We start from the raw sequence: 23,681 nt of genomic DNA, 5'->3' as shown, positions 1-23,681 counted from the left end.
TACACATGATGCCATCATCATGACTGGATTTAGCATTCTGTGAGACTGTGATTAATACAGTGCTGATAGAAGCACTGCAAGCAGGGAAGGCAAATCCATATCCAACATATAAGTCTCTTTCTTCCGGGACGCCTGGGTGGCTCAGTTGGTTAAGCAGCTGCCTTCGGCTCAGGTCATGATCCCAGCGTCCTGAGTTCGAGTCCCACATCGGGCTCCTTGCTCCGCAGGGAGCCTGCTTCTCCCTCTGACTCTGCCTTCTACTCTGTCTGCCTGTGCTCGTGCTCGCTCACTCTCTGACAAATAAATAAATAAAATCTTTAAAAAAAAAAAGTCTCTTTCTTCCTATGAGTCTTGTTCTTCCAGACAAATCTCTGCTTCCTTTGTGATAGAAGTTCAATGTAATCAATCAGCCTGGTCCTTTGGTAGATGGTGCCATTTTAGGGACTCAGTATTGGTCTCTGCTGTTGGTAGATTTGACACTCATCAGTAGTTTTTAACTTACTTAGTGGAAGTCCTTGTTAATCCTTGTGTAACCTCTATCCTAGCTACTATGGCCATTTTGTTTATGAGCTTCTTGAGCAAGGTGGCTGGGGAAAGAGACTGACATTACAGTTTCTCATTTTGTCCATCTGTCGTTGAAAGATTCCTCTGTAGTAGATATCTTTTGGTGGGTATTCGCACAGGACAGAAATTTCTCCAGTCTGTGCCTATTTATATACCATTCATACATACTTGTGCCTCAAAATTCCTTGTCACCAAACTTTTAATCATGCTTCTTCCAAATATCTGGTCGTCCAAATCATTGAAAATTGTCCATAAATAAGTATAGATCCATGTTTTTGGGCACCTCTCCTCCATATGTGGTGGACAACCAATTATATTGCTTGAAGTTCTGCCCTTTAGGATTTTCCTTCAACCACTGTCCTTTCACTACAACCACTGTCTCTAACTGTCCTTCACTGCCCTTCACTGTCCTACACTGGGTCTGTAATTCTGCAGCTATCCACCTTCAGGTGGTACCAGCATGTTGTATACATCATTCTGTAATTTGGGCTTGAGTTTTCTTCTTTAGTTATCTAGGTTGTAAGAAACATCCAGGAGACAGGAGGCAATAGGCACGGATTGAGGGAAATGAATCAATGCAAGAAGAGTTTTTGTCAAAGGAATCTGACCTACCTGCACATGCAGCTTTCTTACACCTTTTTGAACTCAGTTTCTTGTATTCCGTTTGTGTTTGATGATAGGTTGCTGTTATGCATGCCCATATTTAGGTAGGTCAGACAATACTCAGTTCATGATGAGAAGCTCAGGCCTTGTGATCACCTGATGTCCTGTGGATATATGTTCAGTTTCTACCAAGGTTTAGTAGCAAGCCAGAAGGTGTTTCTCAAAAGAATAATCACCTGCAAAAGAAGGTGCAGATTTGCTCCCAGGTCCTAGATATTTGTACTCTTCATTTTCCTGGGTACTTGCCAGAGGTGCCATGTACTCATTAAATCCAGAATCTCTAGGAAGTACATTCATGTCAATGAGATTGGCTCAGTTAGTGGTATATTCCAGTCTCCCATGGTCCGATAGCCTTAAAATCATTCCCATGTGTGTTCCCCAGGTTTCTTCAAATACATGTTAGCAAAGTTATTGTTTTCTTGATAAGTTATTTCCTCTTGTATATACCTGTCCCCCCTGGAAGATGCTAAGATTTGGCCATAGTTGTGGTGGCACAGGAAATGGTGTGGTAAGTCTTGAAGAGATTGGGCATCCCATCCCCTGTGAAGGCACCTGTCTCAGAGGAGGTTATTACAGGGCTTTTAAACTGAAGAAGCCTATTCTTCTCAGACACTGGAAGGCACACTACATCTACTGGTAAGGGAGACTCGGTAATTTGGGAGTTCAAGATTATCTGTTCCATTAGGGTCCAGACACCAGTTGTCTCTTTTTCAAGTTTCAGAATTCCATGTTTTACAGTTTCTTAAGTTTCACATGAGAAATTTGTTGAGATTGTGAATGCAGCTATTTATAATTTAGCAAGCCACACAAATTATGCGTATGAATATCAGCCCTGGAGCTATACAAAATAAGAACCTCATTTAGAGCGGTTGTGGAAGCTTTGGTTTTCAGACTATGACTTGAGTTAAGGGACCTGAGCTTGTTATTTTCTTTTTGTAAGGACTGAATTGAAGCCAAAAGAATCCAGTCAACACTGCAGTCCTCATAGGCATCAGTGGTCAAGTGCAGCAGCCACTTGGACTTCCATGGCTTGACTTAACACTTCCTCATAATTGACAACAGACAATAGCTTGATTTGTTGTAATGAAATCTGAAAAATTTGTCCCGGTGGTACTTAAAAAGGTCTGTAATTCTGTCATATAGCTTGTCATGTTACAGAACACTGAAAATGAAATAGTCCAGAATTGGCACGAAAAATAGGCTGGCTGTTTCCCCCTCATTCCTCTTACTCATTCTATTCCATCCCATTTTGTCAGTATACTTTTGTGGTCTGTTAGAATGGAGCCATTCCCAAACATTGTGTTAAACTTTTAAAAGTTTTAAATATTCTTCTTCTTGCCCTAATAGTTGAACCGAGCCTGACCTCTAATATATTTTTCTCCCTTCATTTATTCTTCATTTTGTTAATTCAAGATCTATTCTTATTTACCTCTGCTGTATTTTTACTGGAAAACTCTTCTGGCATTTATGTTTCAGCTTTGAGGCCTTGTTTTAAGAGACAGAGTTCTTAACAATACAGTTTTTAAAGAGGAACTCAAGGTAACATTCTCTTAGTTCTGAAGCTTTATGGTATGTGTTTGATTTAATTAGCATAATTTTTTTTTCTCTTCAAAGCAATTAGATTTAGATGTAGGCTTTTTCCAAAATTCTGTTCCTTAAGTTTGAGTCAGAAGTTAGAATATATGGTCTGGTCCTTCCATTTGTAAACATCATATCTTAGTAAACTGAAATGTCATTCAGGAAGTATAAAGGCCAAAACAGTTGTGTAGTTTCACATCCAGAGCTTCAAAGATTCAAGTATGTGTGTGATTGCCATGAATGTACTTGAAGCATTCTTGGTTTTCTTCTTTCATTTCAATTCAGTTCAGTACAATTCAAACTAATGGGGAAGAACGTAATCATAATTGCCTGATACAGTAAATATAGGAGGAGCATGGCTACCTAGAAGTATAAGAGTCAACATTTAGATCACTGTGGGATTCTATAATCCCATGCCTCCACCACAGGCCTCCCAAACCCCATGGCAATTATGATGTTTCTGACCCATTGCTTGTAGAAATTATTTTTAGACATTTTTTTAAATCCAAAAAAGGTGGATTACACTTTACTTTGGAAAAAATATACATCACATAAACAATTTGCAACAAGGAACAGTGAGTTTTCATCTGACTTTTCATTTTATCTCTTTTATCAACTTACCATATTTATAGTAGTGTCACTTTCTGTGGAATGGTGTATTTGCTGGTGTATTCAAGCGCAGAAGCTGAAACATCAGCTTTTCATATGGGGACATACAATAGTAGGACTATCTTGTTTTTCTATTAAATCAACTGTGTAGGCGAATATTACTTTAAGGTACTTCTTTGGTGAGATTACATTAATGCAGAAGAGGGATCCAAGAAACCCTTACTTCTGAAACAGGTCTACAGTCTCTGTGTACTCCGCTTTCCAGTTGAGTAAGTGGAGATAGTACCTGACTGTAGTTTTAGTGGGGATTAATGAATTAAGAGTATTGAGAGCACCATCTGGTACTTCCAAAGCACTTTTGGGATGCCTGGGTGGCTCAGTCCATTGAGGGTCTGCCTTTGGCTCAGGTCATGATCCCAGGGTCCTGGGATTGAGTCTCCCATTGGACTCCTTGCTCATCAGGGAGCCTGCTTCTCCCTCTGCCTGCTCTGCCTGTTTTTCCTGCAGCTGTCCATGCTTCTAATCTCTCTCTGACGAATAAATAAATAAAATCTTTTTAAAAAAAAATAGCACTTAACTGTTAATATTATTTTCCTTCTCATTATTATACCTGAGAGGTGATTGTAATAATGGCTTAAATACAAAGTTTGGCATTATTTTAACTTTTTTTTTTTCCTTCTTTTCAGATGACCTGTGTAGAAAAAGCAGGAACAGATGAGAAAATGCTTATGAAGGTCTTTCGCTGTTTAGGAAGTTGGTTTAATCTAGGAGTTTTGGACAGTAACTTCATGGCTAACAATAAGTTACTAGCACTCCTTTTTGAGGTTTTGGTAAGTAATGGCTTTGTTTATGAACGTATTTTTACCATGTAGTCACAGTAGTAACTAACCTTCTGGGACATAGTAGTGTTTTCAGATTTCTGTATAGTGATTGAAAGGTGTATAATAAGAAAGTGGCAGTGTCTCTTCCTTACTACCAAGTATCAAATGAAGGTATGAGTATTAATACTCAGAATAGAATATAATTAAGTTTAATAAGAAAGCAGTTTTACATGTAGATCAATGATTTACATATTAAACAAGTAAAAAACCATTGGGTTTTTTTCTTTTTTTGAGGGGGGGGTTTCTTGTTTTAAAAATAGAATAATAGTCATTGGGTCTTTGAGACAGTTACAGATCAGAATATTATCTTTGTAGTTGTGATAGTTTACTTAAGCATCAGGGTATGTATAGGTTGGATTTGAGGCTTTTGAGATAAATGGGATAAAAAGTAGTATCTTTTTATATACTTGGGAATGTTTTCCATAAGCTTTGAAAATAATGGTATCTAGTAATACATTCTTTTTGTATTCTTTTGTCTTGGTAGATAGGACTGAGTGAGTGATTAGATTAAGACTAGTTTTTAGAACAAGAAACAACAATGTCTCAAGCACATATTGATCAGGTCTTTGGAGATGAGAGTGACATTGTCTCATTTTCCTGGAGAGTCTCCTTCCATGAAGTCGTATTAATATAGAAGCTCTGTGTGTACTGGTTATATACTGGTGCACTGTTATTTAGAAGATGGTAGCATGATAATGGATAATGGGTTGATTTTGCTGTGAATTAAAGAAAAGGAGGGGCGCCTGGGTGGCTCAGTGGGTTAAGCCGCTGCCTTCGGCTCAGGTCATGATCTCAGGGTCCTGGGATCGAGTCCCACATTGGGCTCTCTGCTCAGCAGGGAGCCTGCTTCCTCCTTTCTCTCTGCCTGCCTCTCTGCCTACTTGTGATCTCTCTCTGTCAAATAAATAAATAAATAAAATCTTTAAAAAAAAAAAAAAAAGAAAGAAAAGGAAAGCACATTCTTCTAGGAGGCATTTTGGTGTTTGATTGTTGTTAGTATATTTATGTTGCTTTCTTGCACCAGGAGCTAAGACAGAAAAGTTAGGACTCTGGTAATTGTTTTGCTGTTCATTTTGTCTCATGTCTTTGGAAGAGTAGTCAGTATAAATAAATTAATGTCCCATTTTTGTTTAAAAATTTATGAATATGAGGGGCACCTGGATGGTGCAGTCAGCTGAGCAGCCAGCTCTTGGTTTCAGCTCAGGTCGGGATCTCAGGGTCATGAGACTGACTCCTGCTTTGGGCTCTGTGCTCCATGGGGTATCTGCTTGAGATTCTCTCTCTCCCGCTCCCTCTGCCCCTCCTGCTCATGCATGTGCACTCTCTCTCTCTAAATAAATTTTTTTTAAAACTTTTTTTTTTTTAAGATTTTATTTATTTATTTATTTGACAGAGAGAGAGAGAGATCACAAGCAGGCAGAGAGGCAGGCAGAGAGAGAGGAGGAAGCAGGCTCCCTGCTGAGCAGAGAGCCCGATGCGGGGCTCGATCCCAGAACTCTGAGATCATGACCTGAGCCGAAGGCAGCGGCTTAACCCACTGAGCCACCCAGGTGCCCCAATCTTTTTAAAAACTTTAAAAAAATTTAGGAATATGATTGATTACCTATGAAGGGAGGGCAGCTTAGAATACATGTCAAACTCAATGCAGTGGTTACTTCTGGGAATTAAGGATAAGGAACAAGCAAACTAGTGTGACAGGATTATATTATTTTCTCCACTGATCCAGTGTCAGGACTCCTCTGCCACTAATAGAAGTGTGGTTTTAGAGTCAGAGTCAAATATATTCTCATTCTTACATGCATTCAGTGATTCAAAATTGTGCCATATTTTAGCTTGCTTTATATTTAGACCACATCTCTATTACAGATATATAGCCTTTTCTCCCATAGTTCTTTTTTTTTTTTTTTAAAGCTTTTACAAATGTAATGCTGAATATATATACAAAAGAATAAATATGGAGGGGCGCCTGGGTGGCTCAGTGGGTTAAAGCCTCTGCCTTCGGCTCAGGTCATGATCCCAGGCTTCTGGGATTGAGCCCCGCATCAGGCTCTCTACTCAGCGGGGAGCCTGCTTCCTCCTGTCTCTCTGCCTGCCTCTCTGCCTACTTGTGATCTCTGTCTGTCAAATAAATAAATAAAATCTTAAAAAAAAAAAAGAATAAATATGGACATTTACTTAACTTTTAAAACAGAGTAATAATAATAAGTATTTTTGAATCTACCTGTCAACCTAAGAATAATCTAATGAATAATTTGCATTTATCCTTGTATTGCTTGTATCGCTCCTTTCCCACGATTCTAAATATCCTTGTTTTTTATTATTCATCTAAGATTAATATGCCTTCACTAAATTTATCCATTCTCTCAACTGTACTCTTCTAAATAGAAACCCTGAAGGTCTCACTGTTTGAACTCTACTCCGATTTGTCCCAGTTGTTCTTGAGATGTACTTTCCAGCTGTCATTCTGAAACTTCTCTTTACTATGCTTCTGGATTGGATTAACTGTTTTTTGAATGTCCTCAGATACCTTCCTCAGGAAGATATGTGGGAAATAAACTTCGAGTTTTTGTATTCCTGAGAAATATTTATATTTTGCTTTTATTCTTAACTGGCGGTTTAACTAGGTATAGAGTTCTAGGTTCAATTTTCTTTCAAGATTTCCAAGGTTTTTCTCTCTCATATACTGGCAGGCATCATTGCTAATGAGAATCTAAATAACTGATTTGCTCCTTTCAAAGTTACCTTCTCTCATTCCCAGAAGCTTTAAGAATCTCTATTGAACCTTGGTATTCTGAAATATGATGATATGTTAGGTAGGTGTGGGTATTTGAGACTTGTTGGACCCTTTCATTTTATTTTTTAAAAAAATATTTACTAATTTATTTCAGGGAACGAGGATGCGTGCCAGGGAGGGGAGAATCAGAGGGGGAGGGGGTGGGAAAGAATCCCAGGGAGACTTGGCGCTGAGTATGGAAGCAAACGTGGGGCTCAGTCCCACAAGCCATGAGATCATGACATGAGGTGAAACCAAGAGTCAGGCGCCTAACCAACTGAGCCACCCAAACAGCCCAGACCCTTTCATTTTAAATAGTACTTGAATATCAAAAAAGGATGGGAAAGATTTTCACAGACTAAAACAGGGTAGGGAACACATTGCATTACATTTGGAGGGGCTGGTGTGTGTGTGTGGGGGGGACCCACCATGGATTTTTAGAAGTCATGTGACTGGATGGGGTACAAAAAGGCTGATTTTTTTTGGCATATAGGGAAATAGACAGGGAAGACTGATGAATATTATCTGGTTGAAGGACATGACCTTTTAGGCCTTATGCATTTAAAGTACATGTTCAGAAACAGGCTATAATTGCTTTGCTAGCACTTGGTTTACAGCTTAATGATCATTCATCTTATTTCCCTGTTCCTGCCATTTCCCAGCAACAGGATAAGACCTCATCCAACCTACATGAAGCTGCTTCAGATTGTGTGTGCTCAGCTCTCTATGCCATTGAGAATGTGGAGACTAACTTGCCATTAGCCATGCAGCTTTTTCAAGGAGTCCTAACATTGGAGACTGCTTATCACATGGCTGTGGCACGTGAAGATTTAGACAAGTGAGTGATTATTTAAGGCAGTAGCACTGGATTCCATCCTTCATGATTTTTTAATGACTCTGGGTAAATACAGACACCACATCCTAAAGATGCTCTGTTCTTGACTGAACCTGGAGTGGAAAATGGATGCAGGAGAGGTTGAAATCATAGAAAGTAGTAATTTTTCCACTCACAAAGAAAAAGGCTCTAAGAATTAGGGATGAACTTCAGAGTATCAAGTGTAATTTGATAAGGATTTTATTCATATGTTTTAGTAATTGAGAATTTGAACTGACTTATGAGTCATTTGCTTATATGTATAAAAATATATGATAAGAAAAAGTGGCTGTTAGGGAGATTCTGATACAGCATAGCTAATAATCACTACATGTCCCTTAGGCTGAGGATCCTTTTATTTATTTAAGTATGTCTGTGAGTATGTACATATACAGATTTCTGACTCGGTACTCTCATTACTCTTTCATCTGCAGAGTTCTGAATTACTGCCGTATTTTCACTGAACTATGTGAAACTTTTCTTGAAAAAATTGTTTGTACTCCAGGCCAAGGTCTTGGCGACCTACGAACTCTGGAACTGCTGCTTATTTGTGCAGGACATCCTCAATACGAGGTAGTGTTTATATTATGCTAAACCCATTTTTCTCTACGTTGTATGTTGCGTATTACCTATATTCCTTTGACACCTTGTGTCATAGCTTTTTATTTGTGGGAGACTATAGTCTTATATTTAATTAGTGTGATGTGATTGTTTCCTCTGTATTAGAGTTTTTTCTTTCTAAATTATGTTTGGGTTTTTCTATTCCATAGAATCTTTTCTATTTTCTAAATATTCTAATTCTAAAAAAAATTTCTATTCTCTATTTTCTTATCTAGTTAGCTGGGCTGACTGGTATAGGCACCTCAGGGAACCCATTAGGAAGAAAGCTTCCTACCTTTTAACTGAGCCCCCTCTCTAGGTCCAGTTATTCTTTTTAGAACTTCGTAGTTGTAGCTAAAAACAAGACAAAACCAATAAAATCTTAACTGTACCAGTCCTAATACCCAGAATTTTTTCTCCAAATTGTGAGTGGGAATGAGAAAGGGATTGAAAGGATTTAAAAGTCTACTCTATTCCAAAATCTCTACAACACACTACCTCTTTAAAAAGTTGGCTAGATTTTTTAAACTCTTGTGTATTCAAGAAGTTTTACCTCCTCTTAATAGTATAAGAAGTGAGAAAGAACTCCCAAGTTGGGTATTATTTTAAATAGGTCTGTTTGGGATCTTTGATGGGGAAAGGATGATAGGGCCTCTCTTATTAGGGAGGAACACAGCCCTGTACCTCTTTTTCTCTTATTCAAATAAAAAACATTCAAATAATGTTTATTTGTTTGACTTGATCTCATGAGGGTATCTAAATTTGGATGAAACACAAAACATTTCTGGGAGTAGCATTCCCAGTGTTCACTGTGTAATCATTATCACTCCTTTAAATAGTGCAATAAGTAAGATAAGCTGTGGATAAAGTCCCAGACTTTTTGTACCTTTTCAGTCCCACTCAGGAAAGCAGGTGAGTAAAAATGACACAAGGTTGGTATGTTCAGGGATTTGCAGATGGTTTGTCTATCAAGAAGTGAGGTATTTTTTCTTTTTCTTCTTTTTTTAAGAAAGATTTATCTCAGAGCTCAAACACAAGCATGGAGTTGTGGGGCAAAGGAACAAGCGGACACTCAGCTGAGCAGGGAGCCCCATGTGGGGCTCTATCTTAGGACCCTGGGATTAGGCCTGAACCGAAGGCAGCCCCTTAACTGACTCAGCCACCCAGGCGCCCCTGTCAAGAGGTGTTTTAATCTCAAACATGAAATGATTTTTTTTTTAAGATTTTATTTATTTATTTGACAGAGAGAGAGAGATCACGAGTAGGCAGAGAAGCAGGCCGAGAGGCAGGCAGAGAGAGAGGGGGAAGCAGGCTCCCTGCCGAGCAGAGAGCCTGATGTGGGGCTCGATCCCAGGGCCCTGAGATCATGACCTGAGCCGAAGGCAGAGGCTTTAACCCACTGAGCCACCCAGGCGCCCCTGAAATGATTTTCAATTTGAGAAAGAAATATTTAAAAGAGACTTCCCATTTCTGTATCTGTTTCTCTAAATTCAGAATCCTTTCTGCTGCTGGAGAAGTTATCAGCTAAAGAGGGACTCTACTCCCAGTTATCGTAACTGTCTTCATATGTCATTCCTTTTTTGAATCAAAAATTAACTTTCTTTTCCTTTTCTCTTTTTCAATTTGACAGGTAGTAGAAATTTCCTTTAACTTTTGGTACCGACTCGGGGAGCATTTGTACAAAACTAATGATGAAGTTATTCATGGTATCTTCAAAGCTTACATTCAGAGGCTGCTTCATGCCTTGGCTCGACACTGCCAGCTAGAACCAGACCATGTAAGTTCCCTTCTCCACTTCTTCAGATCTTAATTTCCTTCTCTTTTCAGTCCTAATTTAAAAGTGAACTAAAAAGATAAGAAAATAAAGCTAATGGAATTTGCAGGTTTTCTGTCACTCTGTAGCGTACACTAAAGAAATCAACACCAGTGTAATGAAGAGTGAGTATAAGGCTTATATAGAAAGAAGTAAGTTCTTCTCTTGGAAATTCACCTTAAGTAATTCTGCTGAAGAGAATAAAATAGCTCTTTTAGGTATAAAGCATTATCTGTAAAGTAAAAAAAGGATAAACTCACGTACAACAATATAAGAAGAGTTACACAAATTGGGATGTTGCAGCTTGATGGACCATTATGCAAAATGATGACTATTGAAATAGCATTTAACTATTTGCTAAATGAAAAAAATTTAGCAATTTTTTTCTCTCTCTCTGTGTCAAATAAATAAATAAAATCTTAAAAAAAAAAAAAGAACCAACTTTAAAAAGAATATAGAGAAATCATCTACTAGCTTAGAAGAATACATACTAGAAATACCATAAAATAGTCGATTAGAGGGCGCCTGGGTGGCTCAGTGGGTTAAGCCTCTGCCTTCCGCTCAGGTCATGATCCCAGGATCCTGGGATCGAGGCCCATATCGGGCTCTCTGCACACCGGGGAGCCTGCTTCTTCCTTTCTCTCTGCCTGTCTCTCTGCCTACTTGTGATCTCTCTCTGTGTGTGTGTGTCAAATGAATAAATAAAATCTTTAAAAAAAAAAGAAAATAGTCTATTAGAAAACTCTTTAACTTTCGTTCTTTGCTTAGTCTCTTAAATCTTACAGCATCGTTTTGATTGGTTGGTTAGTTGTTCTAATTCTTCTAACTCAAGACTTGAAGAGAGTTTTTTCTCATTGCTCACAATTAGATCTGATGTGAAAACTATATAACTGTTTCTGTTCTCTTCAGTTTAACGTTAACATTGTTGAGTCATGGTATTTTGCGTCTTCAAAGAATCTTAGCGATGGTCTAGTGTAGGGGTTTTCATCCTTTATTTTTTTGTTATTTAACTGAGGAGTTCTATCTTCATCTACATCTTACATGGAAGCCTGATAGGTAAAGAAGAGCAGGATCTCTGGTTTCAGTTGGCTGTACTTGCCTTGATCCCATTCTTCTTTTGCTAGTTCCCTGGCACCCTTTCCCTTGTGGCAGTTCCTTATACTTGTGGATATATGAGTGCTTTATTTTTTTATTTTTATTTTTATTTTTAAAAGATTTTTTATTTATTTATTTGACAGAGAGAGAGATCACAAGTAGGCAGAGGGGCAGGCAGAGAGAGAGAGGAGGAAGCAGGCTCCCTGCTGAGCAGAGAGCCCGATGCGGGGCTCGATCCCAGGACCCTGAGATCATGACCCGAGCCGAAGGCAGCAGCTTTACCCACTGAGCCACCCAGGCGCCCTTATTTTTATTTTTTAAAGATTTTATTAATTTGACATAAAGAGAGTGAGAGAGGGAGCACAAACATGGGGAATGGGAGAGGGAGACGCAGGCTTCCACTGAGCAGAAGCCCAGTGCAGGGCTCAATCCCAGGACCCTAGGATCCTGGGCTGGAGGTAGATATTTGATGACTGAGCCACCCAGGTGTCCTTATGGGGTACTTTATAATTCCCTATCTCAGGATAGCCGTCATATCCTTCTCATTCTTTGACTTTAATTTCTTCATCTTAAAGCAAAGAGTTTGGACTAGATCAGCAGTTCTCAGTAGTATTAGGGCTGTTTTCCAGATAGTCATGGATAAAGTTTTTTATACATGCCCTTAACCATCTCCCAATTGAAAGCATGAAATGTAAATGATCTCTCTATTTCTTTTTTTTTTTTTTAAGATTTTATTTATTTATTTGACAGAGATCACAAGTAGGCAGAGAGATAGAGAGAGAGAAGGGGAAGCAGGCTCCCTGCTGAGCAGAGAGCCTGATGCAGGGCTCAATACCAGGACCCTGAGATCATGACCTGAGCCTGAGGCAGAGGCTTAACCCACTGAGCCACCCAGGCACCCCGATCTCTGTATTTTTTAATGAAAAATTTCAAATATTTGGCAAAGGTGAAATTTTATATTGACTGTCTGTATACCTATACCTAAGTTGTACTATTAATATTTTTCTATACTTATGTGTTTTTGATATATCTGTCTACCTATATAATATTCTTTTTAAAAGTCTAAAATTCTATTCTGTATCTAGTTGTTGTGGTAATGACTGATTCTGGCAAATGTTGAACCATGAAGCTTCAAGGGCATATTCAGTACTGAAAAGAAAATAAACTTACAAACTCTTAAATTATCACCTCTTCCAGGTTACTTCCCACTCTGACCACTCAAATTTTTCAACAACAGAGCAATGTGTGGCTTGGAAATATGGGGGAAAAGGAAGAACAGTTTCTCATAGTAAAGGTAGAAGTTAGGTTGTATTGACTTGACTTACCTAAAAGTTTAAGAGACCTTGTATATTAAAATAACCTTTGCTTTAGGCAACTTATCTCTTGTTCATTGGGACTGAACTGTTTAATGGCTTTTTCTTTATTCTTGTTTTTATAGAGGTCTGTTAAAGCCTTATGATAAGTTTAAAAGAAATGTTATTTGACTTGAAATTTCAGGAGGGGGTTCCTGAGGAGACTGATGACTTTGGAGAGTTTCGGATGAGGGTATCCGATCTGGTGAAAGACTTGATTTTCTTGATTGGGTCTATGGAGTGTTTTGCTCAGGTAAGTCCATTTGGAGATTCTTACCAGTTTTACTGATCACTTGAGTTTTGTTCACTTTGGTGTCTCCTATAAATATTCCACCTTTTTCTTAAATTGTAATGACTCAGTGGGAGAGTAGATATGCAGGTGCCTAGCACACTGCCTGGCATATAGTAGTTTGGTTTATTTATTATCTTAACAAGCAAGCCAAATGCAGTCTGTGGATGGTTCAGTTATGGTTTACTCCTATGATTCTTGCTGTTGAAAGCTGTTCTGCTTGTCCAGTCGGAGTGGAAAATCATAGATAAACCTTAAGACCCCAAGGTATTTATAGGGAACTTGGATCTAGCCAGGAAAAATAGGCAAGTTTTTCTGCTTTATTAATTATGTACCAAATCCTGGCAACTTAGTTATTTGGCATTTCCTTTGTCCACACTTATGGTTAGATTCCTGTGCAGTTTCATCCCAGAGGTGACTATACTAGAGTAGAAGATTCATAGTCCTGTGATTTTCCTGACAGTGAGTAATATTTTACCTCATAAGGTTGCAATCATCACCATTCCACATCACTTAACGTTAGCATAATTTTAGGCAGTTCTCATATTCCTGGATCACACTCTAAGCTCTGAAATATAGTAGTTTTGATACTTTATCAGCAATATCGAACTAACCTTTATTTTATTTTTTTGGTAACCCAGCCATTTTGTATATTTGGGGGTATAATTTGATTTAGAAAGTCTTCATTAAATTATATGTTTTTCTTTATATTAAACAAAGTGTGTTTATTGATCTAATTACCAAGGGTTGGACATTCTTAGAAAGCAGATTCAGTGAGATCACCAGATCACAGGCAGATGACCTGTGTTCACATTTCAGCTCTTTGTCATTCGCTGTGTGGCTTTGAGCAAGTTACTTGTGCTTCAAATCTTAGTTTACAAATTAAATTGTCAGTGTTGTCTAAGATGTATTCTGTGGAACACCAGTCATATGAGATATTCATCAGGGTAGAATCCTCAATTAACATTGGGAAATGACTTAAACAGTGTTAAAGGCTCGGTAAAGTCCTACAAGAGAATTACTTAATTTTATTTTACTTAGCAATGTTTGTTATTTGACTACAGAAATCTTACTTAGACTAACACCCAATCAGATGGATATATGCTGGGAAATTTCTGGACTAGAACATCTTTGAGTATTCTGCTTGGTCTCCTTTTTTTCCTCCCCTTGCTTCGATATGGTATTCTGAATAGCTGCTTTTTAAGAATTTAATCTGTACTATTAGTGTTGATGCGGATAAGTTTTTAAAACAGTAGAAATGTTAAAATCAATACACATATAAGAAATTTACATTGTATTTCATTTTAAGTGTATTTATGTATTTATCAGTTATTGTAGGGATCACAAAAAGACACTCATGTAATATGTTTGCTTTTCCATAATACTCATTTTGTTGGGGCAGATGATAATTTTGATACATTCTTGGGGAATCTAACTGGTTTTATTTCAGATATTAAAATAGCAGTTACTTTTAGTTAGTGAAGATGTGAAAAAGGAGTTAATTTTCTCCCCTGGCTCTGAGAGATACTTAGATTTAGAAACGAGGGGCTGGATTTATTTTAACTAAAAGGATTTTTTGTTTTGTTTGTTTTGGAATTCTATTCTGTTTTCCTTTTAATGGATCCATAATCCACCTCTTCTTCTCTAGTTATATTCTACTCTGAAAGAAGGCAACCCACCCTGGGAGGTGACAGAAGCGGTTCTCTTTATCATGGCTGCTATAGCAAAGAGTGTTGATCCGTGAGTGTCTAATAAGTCTTTTGTGGGAACTCTGAATATCAAAGGAAGGAAAATTACACCATTTTTCTCCTGTGCTATATGTTTGGAAACACTTAGAACTTCTGTAATGCTGCCTAGTTGTCTGACTTCTAGAGTGTATTCCAGAGTAGCATGCATTGCTGATACTCATAACCACATATCCTAGAGTTAAAATTATTTTGTTCTTGATATTAGGAAGATAATGCTGATTTATTTTTCCAGCTGAGGCTCCCTTGTGAAAGTTGATATAATAAAAAGATTGTTAGGCTGTTAAATTGTTGGTGCTTGCTTAAAAGCAGTTGAATAGGCACTGAGTAGCTCTCATCTGCTTTTGGACCTTGGGTAAGTTATCCTCACAAATATTTCATCATATTGTTCTCCATTTTGTCTGCCTTAGAGAATCATTTGTGAGTTTTAGAAAGGCAAGATAGGTACCATTTCACCTTAAAAGAGTAGCAAAATCTAAGGAGCAATTACTATTTTTATTATTGCCATGGAAATCTTTAAGTTACTAGAATTTGATTTCTTTTTTTTTTAACCAGAATTTGATTTCTAATTGAGTAGCATAGAAATTTTATTTATGATTTTAATATGAATTCCTAAAAACAGAATTTACTTTGTGCTGTGAGTTTATAAATTGATGATAGTATCTATCAGGTTTTCTTATATTGTGATCAGATACCTGCAACTGAGCCCTATTCCAAGCCTTGCTTAGAGAGATGGTTAAGGCATGTATTTATGAAAAGTATAGAGGTTCTTACTTAGCTGCCTTTTAGACTTGAGCCAGTGAAATCTTACATGGTTTCTAATCCAGTAAATATTCAAGGAGAATAGAGTAAGTTTGCTTTTCTCTATTAAGATGTACTGGTCCTGGGTGGGATGCCTGGGTGGCTTAGTCAATTAAGCAACTGCCTTTGGCCCACGTCATCATCCTGGAGTCCGGGGACCGAGTCTGCATCGGGCTCCCTGCTCCGCGGGGAGTCTACTTCTCCCTCTAACCCTCCCCTTCTCCTTCTCTCTTGCTCTCTCATTCTCTCTCTCTCTCATACAAATAAATCTTTAAAAAATAAATTAAAAAAAAAAGATGTATTGATCCTGAATTACATACCATATTATTTGCTCTTACATTCATTTTGGTATCTTTTGGAACCTTCAGTGATAGTCTGAGGATTATTGAAATCACTTCTATTCTGATATGTGTTGGTGTGAAAAAGGATGGGTAGAGAGTCTCAAAAATTAGCTTAGTGTTCTCAGGAAACATACATAAATGAGAGAAGATTTTACATTGTGTTTTTTTTTTAAATCCATATTTGAAGCCAACTGCATAATTACAATTTTTTTAGTGTATATAAAGGACTTAGACTTAGTTCATCAGCATGGAGTGCTTTTGCTCTAATCCAGGACATTATTTGGATTTTAAACATCTTTTGTTTCTGTATTATAGCCTACCACTATGGGGGCATAAAGAATTTCAGCCAGTATTCTTGGGGAGTGGAAAAAAGACAAGAAAAGGGGAAAAAGAAATTCTTGGAGCCATGGAGAGTATTTGGTTAACTTTAATTTTCCCTCATGTTCCAAGTCAGGTCACCTTTTCCTGTTCTTGCAGCTTGTATTCTTGTTCCTTTAGTGAGGGAGCTGGCCCACCCATACTTACCTGTGCTTAAAATTTCCAGTATCCAGCTATAAGAAATATTTTGGAGAAGAACTAATAGCAAGTGGTCTGTGAGAATTATTCATTCATTCATTTAGCCATGCAGCAATATTTATTGAGTGCCACTATGTGCCAGGCACTGTTCTAGGTACTGCAGATATAAGAATAACTAAAATGGATTCTTTAAAAGAAGACATGCATCCACAGTAAATGCCTGCCTCTCCAATTTGAAGAACATAATCTGATAGCAGGATGTGTCTTTAGATACTCTATTGGCATTTAGAAGATTGAGGAGCAGTATGCTTCTCGTGAAACAGTATCTGCTGTTTCTATCTTTTTGCCTTTTTTTGAGGATTTAAAAAACTTTCATACCAAATGTTAAGCACTTTCATCCAAATGGTTGTGTGTTTAGAAAAAAGCCCTTTAGCAATGATTTGTCTTTTTACAGCCTGTTATTAGGCCAGAATCTAACCTCTGAAATCAGTAACTGTGAGTACTTACCTTTGTACTTAGGGAGAACAATCCAACACTGGTGGAGGTCCTAGAAGGAGTCGTCCGCCTTCCAGAGACTGTACATACAGCAGTGCGATACACCAGCATTGAATTGGTTGGAGAGATGAGCGAAGTGGTTGATCGAAATCCTCAGTTCCTTGGTATGTGTGAACTCACTCTTCTGCAGTGATTTTTCTGATTTTGTTCTTCCTTTCTTACTTTTGCTCTTGTTCTTTTGTTCTTTATTTTTATTGATAGGTAGAATGTTTCTAGACAGTGAGAGTAAATACTGTATTATGAGCTGTTGCTTAGTTGACGCATTTGTAAACTGGTCATCTCTTGAAAGAAGGATCTTTAAAGATTAGGTCTCTAGAAAGGGAAACAGTTTGCTTCTAGTAGTCTGCTTCGGGATGAATTTTTGTTAGTCTTTGGCACATGCTTGAACTAATCAGACTCCCTATAGTTCTGACTTAGCTGCTATTAATAGGCTAAAGCAAAGTATTTTTCAGCATTAAATACTCTTTTAAAAACCAAGATTATCACTTGAGACAAAATAAGTACAAATTAAAATGAAAGGAATGTTGAATTATCTCAGCTCTGGATGCCCTTATTGGCTTGAAAAAATAACTAAAGATTATACAAAGTAACTTTAGAATCAAAAGTAAGGGTAGAAATCATTTCTTTTATCTCTCTCATTTTGCAGATAAATGCAAAGAGAGTAAATAATTTATCTAAGGTACTAAGGTATTAATAACTAATAACTAAGGTATTAATAATAATAATAATTTATCTAAGGTATTAAGCCTCCCTGATACTCGGGACTGATACATTCTAAGAATTTTAAGAATCCCCCCAAACTTGTGTCTGTCATATTGTTTGATGTATTTCTATGCTTATGTTACCATCTTTTTATTTTTTAATTCCAATATAGTTAGCGTAAGTGCTGTATTAGTTTCAGGTGTACAATATAATGATTAAACAGTTCTGTGCATTACTTGGTGCTCATCAGGATAAGTGTACTCTTAATGCCCTTCACCTATTTCACCCATCCCCTCCATCCACCCCACCTCTGATAACCATCAGTTATCATCATCTGTAGTTAACAATCTATTTTTTTTTTCCTTTGTTTTGGAAATCATATGGTATTTCTTTCTCTGACTTACTTCACTTAGCATTATACTCTCTAGATCCATCCATGTTGTTGCAGATGGCAAGATTTCATTCTTTTTTATGACTAATATACCTGTGTGTGTGCACGCACATGCACATGTATATGAACGTGTGTTTATATCTCTTCTTTATCCATGCATCTTTCAGTGGACACTTGGGTTGCTTCTGTAATTTGGCTATTGTAAATAATGCTGCATTAAACATAGGGGTACATATATCTTTTTGAATTTGTGTTTTTGTATTCTTTTGAGTAAATACCCAATAGTGAAATTACTGGATTATACATCTATTACCCACTTTCAGCTTGATTTTATTTTACATATGATCTTTTTTATTGTTTTAAAACTGTTGCTTAAAAAGTGATGTTTCTTTTTTCTTATTTCTGTGTATAGAGCGTATGATAGACATGTTCACATTATAGCTGAGATACTTTCAAGTTCAACATACCATTGAAAATTTTTTTCAGAATACCTGTTTCCTAATTCTTAGATTCTTCACTTCTGTGATCTGTCTCAGCATTTGACTTTCTTTTCTGAATGTTTCTTCTACAAGAAACTAAAGTGGGTTTGTTTGTTAAACCTTATCACTCAGTACCACCGTGCAGTATCTCATTTAAATACGTGCATCAGCAGTAAGACAAATTGCTCCATGTTTGTACTTACTTTAGAATAGTTAAAACAATGGATATCCCATTTGAGAATCACAGAAGCTTACAGCATTATAGTTCCCTATACTCTATACTTAGTTTTTCTGATTCCTAAGCTTTAAAGTTTTAGGCTGCTTTTTGTGGAGGGGACCAGGGGTTCATGCTGATTGGGGCATTATATTGGTCATTAGATGAGAAATGGAGATAACGTTTTAATGTGCTTTACGACATTATTCTTTTGATTCCTTCTTTTCTGGTTTGGTATGAGATTATTCTGATGTACTTTCAAAGTGTTCCTTAATCATATGTGATTTTTCCATAGAAAATTATTCTGATTTTTATAAAGTAAGGTAAAAGATAAGAAGAATGTACTTTATAGAAATTCATCTTTATGATCATTTTCTTTGGAACACTTATTCTTGCTACAAAAGTAAAGCATAGTTTTTCCAGAAGTACTAAAGCTCAGTCTGCATGTTTTTAAGGCCTTTTCTAACTATAAAGAAGCAAGTATAAAAGTGTCCACTTAGATAACTGTCATCCTGATTAACATAGGTTATTTTTTACATAGTGACTCATCTCTGAGTATAAATAATGGTAGCTCTCTGAGCTTTATATTCTTTCTTATATTACCTTACTCTTAATACATGGATGGCCTTATCCACCCATGGTTTTCAAACTGTGCTGTGTGAAGACCTAGCCATGAAGAAAGAAATAGAAGGTGAATAGATAGGGCTCAGGGCTCCCTGACACTATGTCAGTGATATCAGCTCCTTTTTTATGTTTTATATATTGGGGTTTGAACACATTTCATTTTTTTAAATGGTTCTTTTGCTTAAAAGCGGGGTGGGGGCAGGAATATAAACCTCTGTTATACGGAACTACAAGTTTTCCTTGAGTTTTAGACTGTAATCTCTACTGTGTGGTGTCTCTCCTTAGACCCTGTGTTGGGCTATTTGATGAAGGGCCTGTGTGAAAAGCCTCTGGCTTCTGCTGCAGCCAAAGCCATTCATAACATTTGCTCTGTCTGCCGAGACCACATGGCTCAGCACTTTAATGGACTCCTGGAGATTGCCCGTTCCCTTGATTCCTTCATGTTGTCTCCAGAAGCTGCTGTGGGCTTGCTAAAAGGTATTTACTTCAGATATTAACCAAGAACATCTCTAAGCCCTTCTGGGGGTTATCTTATACTAATCATATCCCAGTTTTTCAGTTGTAGTATACTTAGTGATGGAGAAAGTTGACTGTTCCACTCAGGGGAGGGTGTTGATATATACATGTACTCTTTTCTTAGAATTCTTTAAGGCTGTATAACTACTTCAACCTGCTTACAGTGTGTATAGCATAGACCTAAATTTTGGGGTGGTGATGACACATTTGAACTAAATACAGCTCTTTTAGAGTTGGGGGAAGAATAAAAAAGGAGACTAAATAGTATTGCCATACCAAAGCAGTAGGTGGAAATTTAAAGGTAGTTCGTGTGGATCAGTCCTGTCTGTAGAAACTTGGTGTCTTAGTGTTATTTAACCATTATGAATCAGCTTTACGCTCAGTAATTGCCTATTCAGAGGCAAGTAGCGAGAGTGGTGATGAAGTTCAAAGAACTAGAGATATTAGGGCTAGGAAAAAGAAGAGACTTTAAGCATAATGGCTATTTTTAAATATTTGAAAGATTATGCTATAAAAGAAGGAATAGATTTAGGAGTAGTAGTCAGTTGTTCACATGTATGGGCTTTTAGAAAGAAAACACTTTCTTACTAAACTCTGAAAATAGATTGAGGTGCCCTGTGAGGTTACAGCTGGCAGTTAGAGGGATTTGAGGATATATCAAATAAAAGACTGGGTAATACAACCCTTGTGGCATCATTTAAGCCTCTGTGAGTAGCAAACAAGTTAGTCTTGGCCAGATTGAATGACCTCTCGTGTGGGAACTGATCTTTCTTATATCTATGATGAAGTTCCTTTCCAGCTAGTGTATTTGCATTTTCCAAGACAGATTTTCTTTTTGTAGCATAGGTTTTTATTGTTTCCATTCATAGGCATAGATAATAAGACATTGAATCAGAGTCAAATATTCCTACTATTAGCTACTGCTAGTGGTTACTTCTGCTATTTTGTAATTTTCTAGTGAAATTTAACCTTGATACTGAAGTGACATCTAACCTGTAGTTAGATGGCATCTCATTTATCAGTGATATCTTCTCAATAAAGAAAACTTTTTATTTAATTTTTATTTTATTTTTTTTTTTAAGATACAACTATAGGTGGGGGGGAAAGATACAACTATGGGGTGCCTGAGTGGCTTAGTTAGTTAAGCATCTGCCTTTGGCTCGGGTCATGATCCCAGGGTCCTGGGATTGAACCCCACAGTGGGCTCCCTACTCATCAGGGAACCTTCTTCACCCCTTTCCTCTGTCCCCTGCTTGTGCTCTGTCTTTCACACCTCTCTCTGTATGTGTCGAATAAATAAATAAAATCTTTTTAAAAATGTATTTTGAGAGAGCGAGAGTGCACGTGAACAGGGAGAGGGAAAGAGAATTCCAAGCAGACTGCTCACTGAGTGGGGACCTTGACTTGGAGCCCCATCCCACAGCCCTGAGAGCATGACCTGAGCCAAAATCTAGGGTAAGCCTCTTAACTGACTGAGCCACTCAGGCGCCCCATATATACAACTCAAAAAAAAAAAAAAAAGAAAAAGGTTCAGTAACATCCTTTTCTGTAGAAATAAATTAAAAAGAAAAAGCGTGGGGCACCTGGGTGGCTCAGTGGGTTAAAGCCTCTGCCTTCCACTCGGGTCATGATCCCAGGGTCCTGGGATCGAGCCCACATCAGGTCTCTGCTCTGTGGAGAGCCTGCTTCCCCCTCTTTCTCTGCCTGCCTCTCTGCCTACTTGTGATCTCTGTCAAATAAATAAATAAAATCTTAAAAAAAAAAAAAAAAGAAAAAGCGTATTTAAGTTAGATTCTCCCCTATAGTTTTAAATAAGTCTAACTCATCCATGGCTTATAGACTACCAGGAGAAATCATTTAGTTTTTTAATTCATATTTGAAGACTTATGGATTGATTACCATTCTGTTGAATGAAATATGGAAGATGAGAAAAAACAGTCATGGAATTTTTTTTCTTTACCTTGGAAAAGACCTAGTCTAATATGTAATCCTTTGGATCTTGGGGAGATGCTTCAGACTTCGGTGGGAATTATGACAAGAGGAAGGCTGAATGAGAAGGGTCTGGACCTTCTATTCCCACTTTAAACTAGCTACATTTTTTTGACCTATTTTATTGGAGTTCCAAGTTTTTTATTTAATAAAAAAAAGAGGTGGTGGAGGCTTTTGCAACTATTTAAAAAATAAAAGGCAAACTTAACTTACTCTTCTGTTCAAAGTACTCATTTTACAGATAAAGAAACTGAGGCCCAGAGATAATATCTTACCTGGCTGATAGATTCTGTTACGGTATAACTAGAATCTGATCTCTAATTTCAGCCCATTTCTTTCTTTCTTTTCTTTTTTTTTTTTTTTTGTCTACCTTTTTAAAAAACAGGTTTTATTTATTTATTTGACAGAGAGAGAGATCACAAGTAGACAGAGAAGCAGCAGAGGGGTAGGGGGAAGCAGGCCCCCTGCCGAGCAGAGAGCCCAATGCGAGTCTCCATCCCAGGACCCTGGGGTCATGACCTGAGCCGAAGGCAGAGGCTTAACACACTGAGCCACCCAGGTGCCCCAATTTCAGCCCATTCTTATTTAAAAAAGAAAAAATAAATAGTAATGTGTCTATTTCTCAAACCTCTTTGATGGTAAGAATTGCCTGTGGTACTTATCAAAAGTAAAGGTTCTTCTTAAACCTCTGGGAAGTTTGAGAACGATTATGCTATGCTATGTAAAAATAGCTTTGGCGTTGGCTTTGTAAAGGAGATTTTTTTTTTCTTAAGTACTTGAAGAATTAAAAGAGAGTTGTATTTAAACATCTTGAAACCCATAGATGCTGAGGAGAGAGAATTTAATATTAACTTTAGTTATAAATGTTAGTGTGAAGGTCACTTTGTTGTCTAAGCCAAATAAAGAGAAACCAGCCTAAATAACAAAATACTTTAACTAAAAAAGCAGTGTTGAGCTTTTTAAAAGAATGAAACCAGCCAACCTTTTCTGTTAGTCAAATGATGGAGAACAATGAATTACCTCAGTTTAGCGTTTATTTTACTTGTATTTTTCTTGTATTTTTCTTTGTCTTGCAGGGACAGCGCTTGTCCTAGCCAGGTTACCTTTGGATAAGATTACTGAATGCCTTAGTGAACTATGTTCTGTTCAGGTTATGGCATTGAAAAAGGTGAGTCCAGTTACAAAAGGGGTTTTAGTACATATTTATGATGTTTACATGTTAGAAAGGAAAAGACAGAATATACAAGTGATCCTTTATCTACCTACAAAAGCCAAGAGAATGAGCTAAAAAGTTATTAAAATTAATCAGTCTATCAAAGGAGCTGCATACAAGGAATAAGTATTCTAAAATCAATAGATTTTCACTATCAGTAATAGAATTTAGAAGATATAATGGGGAAAATAGCATTCAAGTTAGGAATCAAAGCCATAATCTACCATATTTCTTTTTTTTTTTTTTTTTTTTTGCTTATTTATAATCTACCATATTTCTTTCAAGAATATTGTAAAGATGTCAGCTCTTCTCAAGTTAAATTTATAGTGCAGTAATAGGAGAACTCAACATAATGATTCTAAAGTTTATCTCTAATCATATGCTGGTAGGAGCATTTAAGAAATTTTAGGAAAGAATAAGAAGCAACTTGCTATCTCTCTTAAAATACATTGTGAAGCCTTAGTCATTTTAAAGTGTAATAAAAAAAGAAAGGAAAAAAGTGTC

The 23,681-nt window shown here is 37.1% G+C and overlaps 1 protein-coding gene across 3 annotated transcripts in view; it reads left to right on the top strand.

Annotated features, from left to right (window-relative positions):
* The window catches only part of TNPO3 (transportin 3), an 87,288-nt gene that overhangs the window by 37,178 nt on the left and 26,429 nt on the right, over positions 1–23,681 (top strand). For all 3 annotated transcript variants that reach the window (XR_006601399.1, XM_013050587.2, XM_013050588.2), the window contains 9 exons: positions 4,101–4,244; positions 7,731–7,906; positions 8,377–8,515; positions 10,173–10,319; positions 12,948–13,055; positions 14,740–14,831; positions 17,014–17,153; positions 19,745–19,936; positions 23,041–23,132. Coding sequence is in view for 2 of the 3 variants with exons in the window: in XM_013050587.2 (XP_012906041.1) it covers positions 4,101–4,244; positions 7,731–7,906; positions 8,377–8,515; positions 10,173–10,319; positions 12,948–13,055; positions 14,740–14,831; positions 17,014–17,153; positions 19,745–19,936; positions 23,041–23,132 (1,230 nt within the window). In the remaining variant the exon portion in view is untranslated. The remainder of the gene's footprint in view (positions 1–4,100; positions 4,245–7,730; positions 7,907–8,376; positions 8,516–10,172; positions 10,320–12,947; positions 13,056–14,739; positions 14,832–17,013; positions 17,154–19,744; positions 19,937–23,040; positions 23,133–23,681) is intronic.

Source organism: Mustela putorius, unplaced genomic scaffold (assembly GCF_011764305.1).
Source record: "Mustela putorius furo isolate JIRA1106 unplaced genomic scaffold, ASM1176430v1.1 tig00003845_pilon_pilon_pilon, whole genome shotgun sequence".
In the NCBI taxonomy this organism is placed as follows: Eukaryota; Metazoa; Chordata; class Mammalia; order Carnivora; family Mustelidae; genus Mustela; species Mustela putorius.
This window is presented reverse-complemented; position numbering and strand designations above follow the sequence as displayed.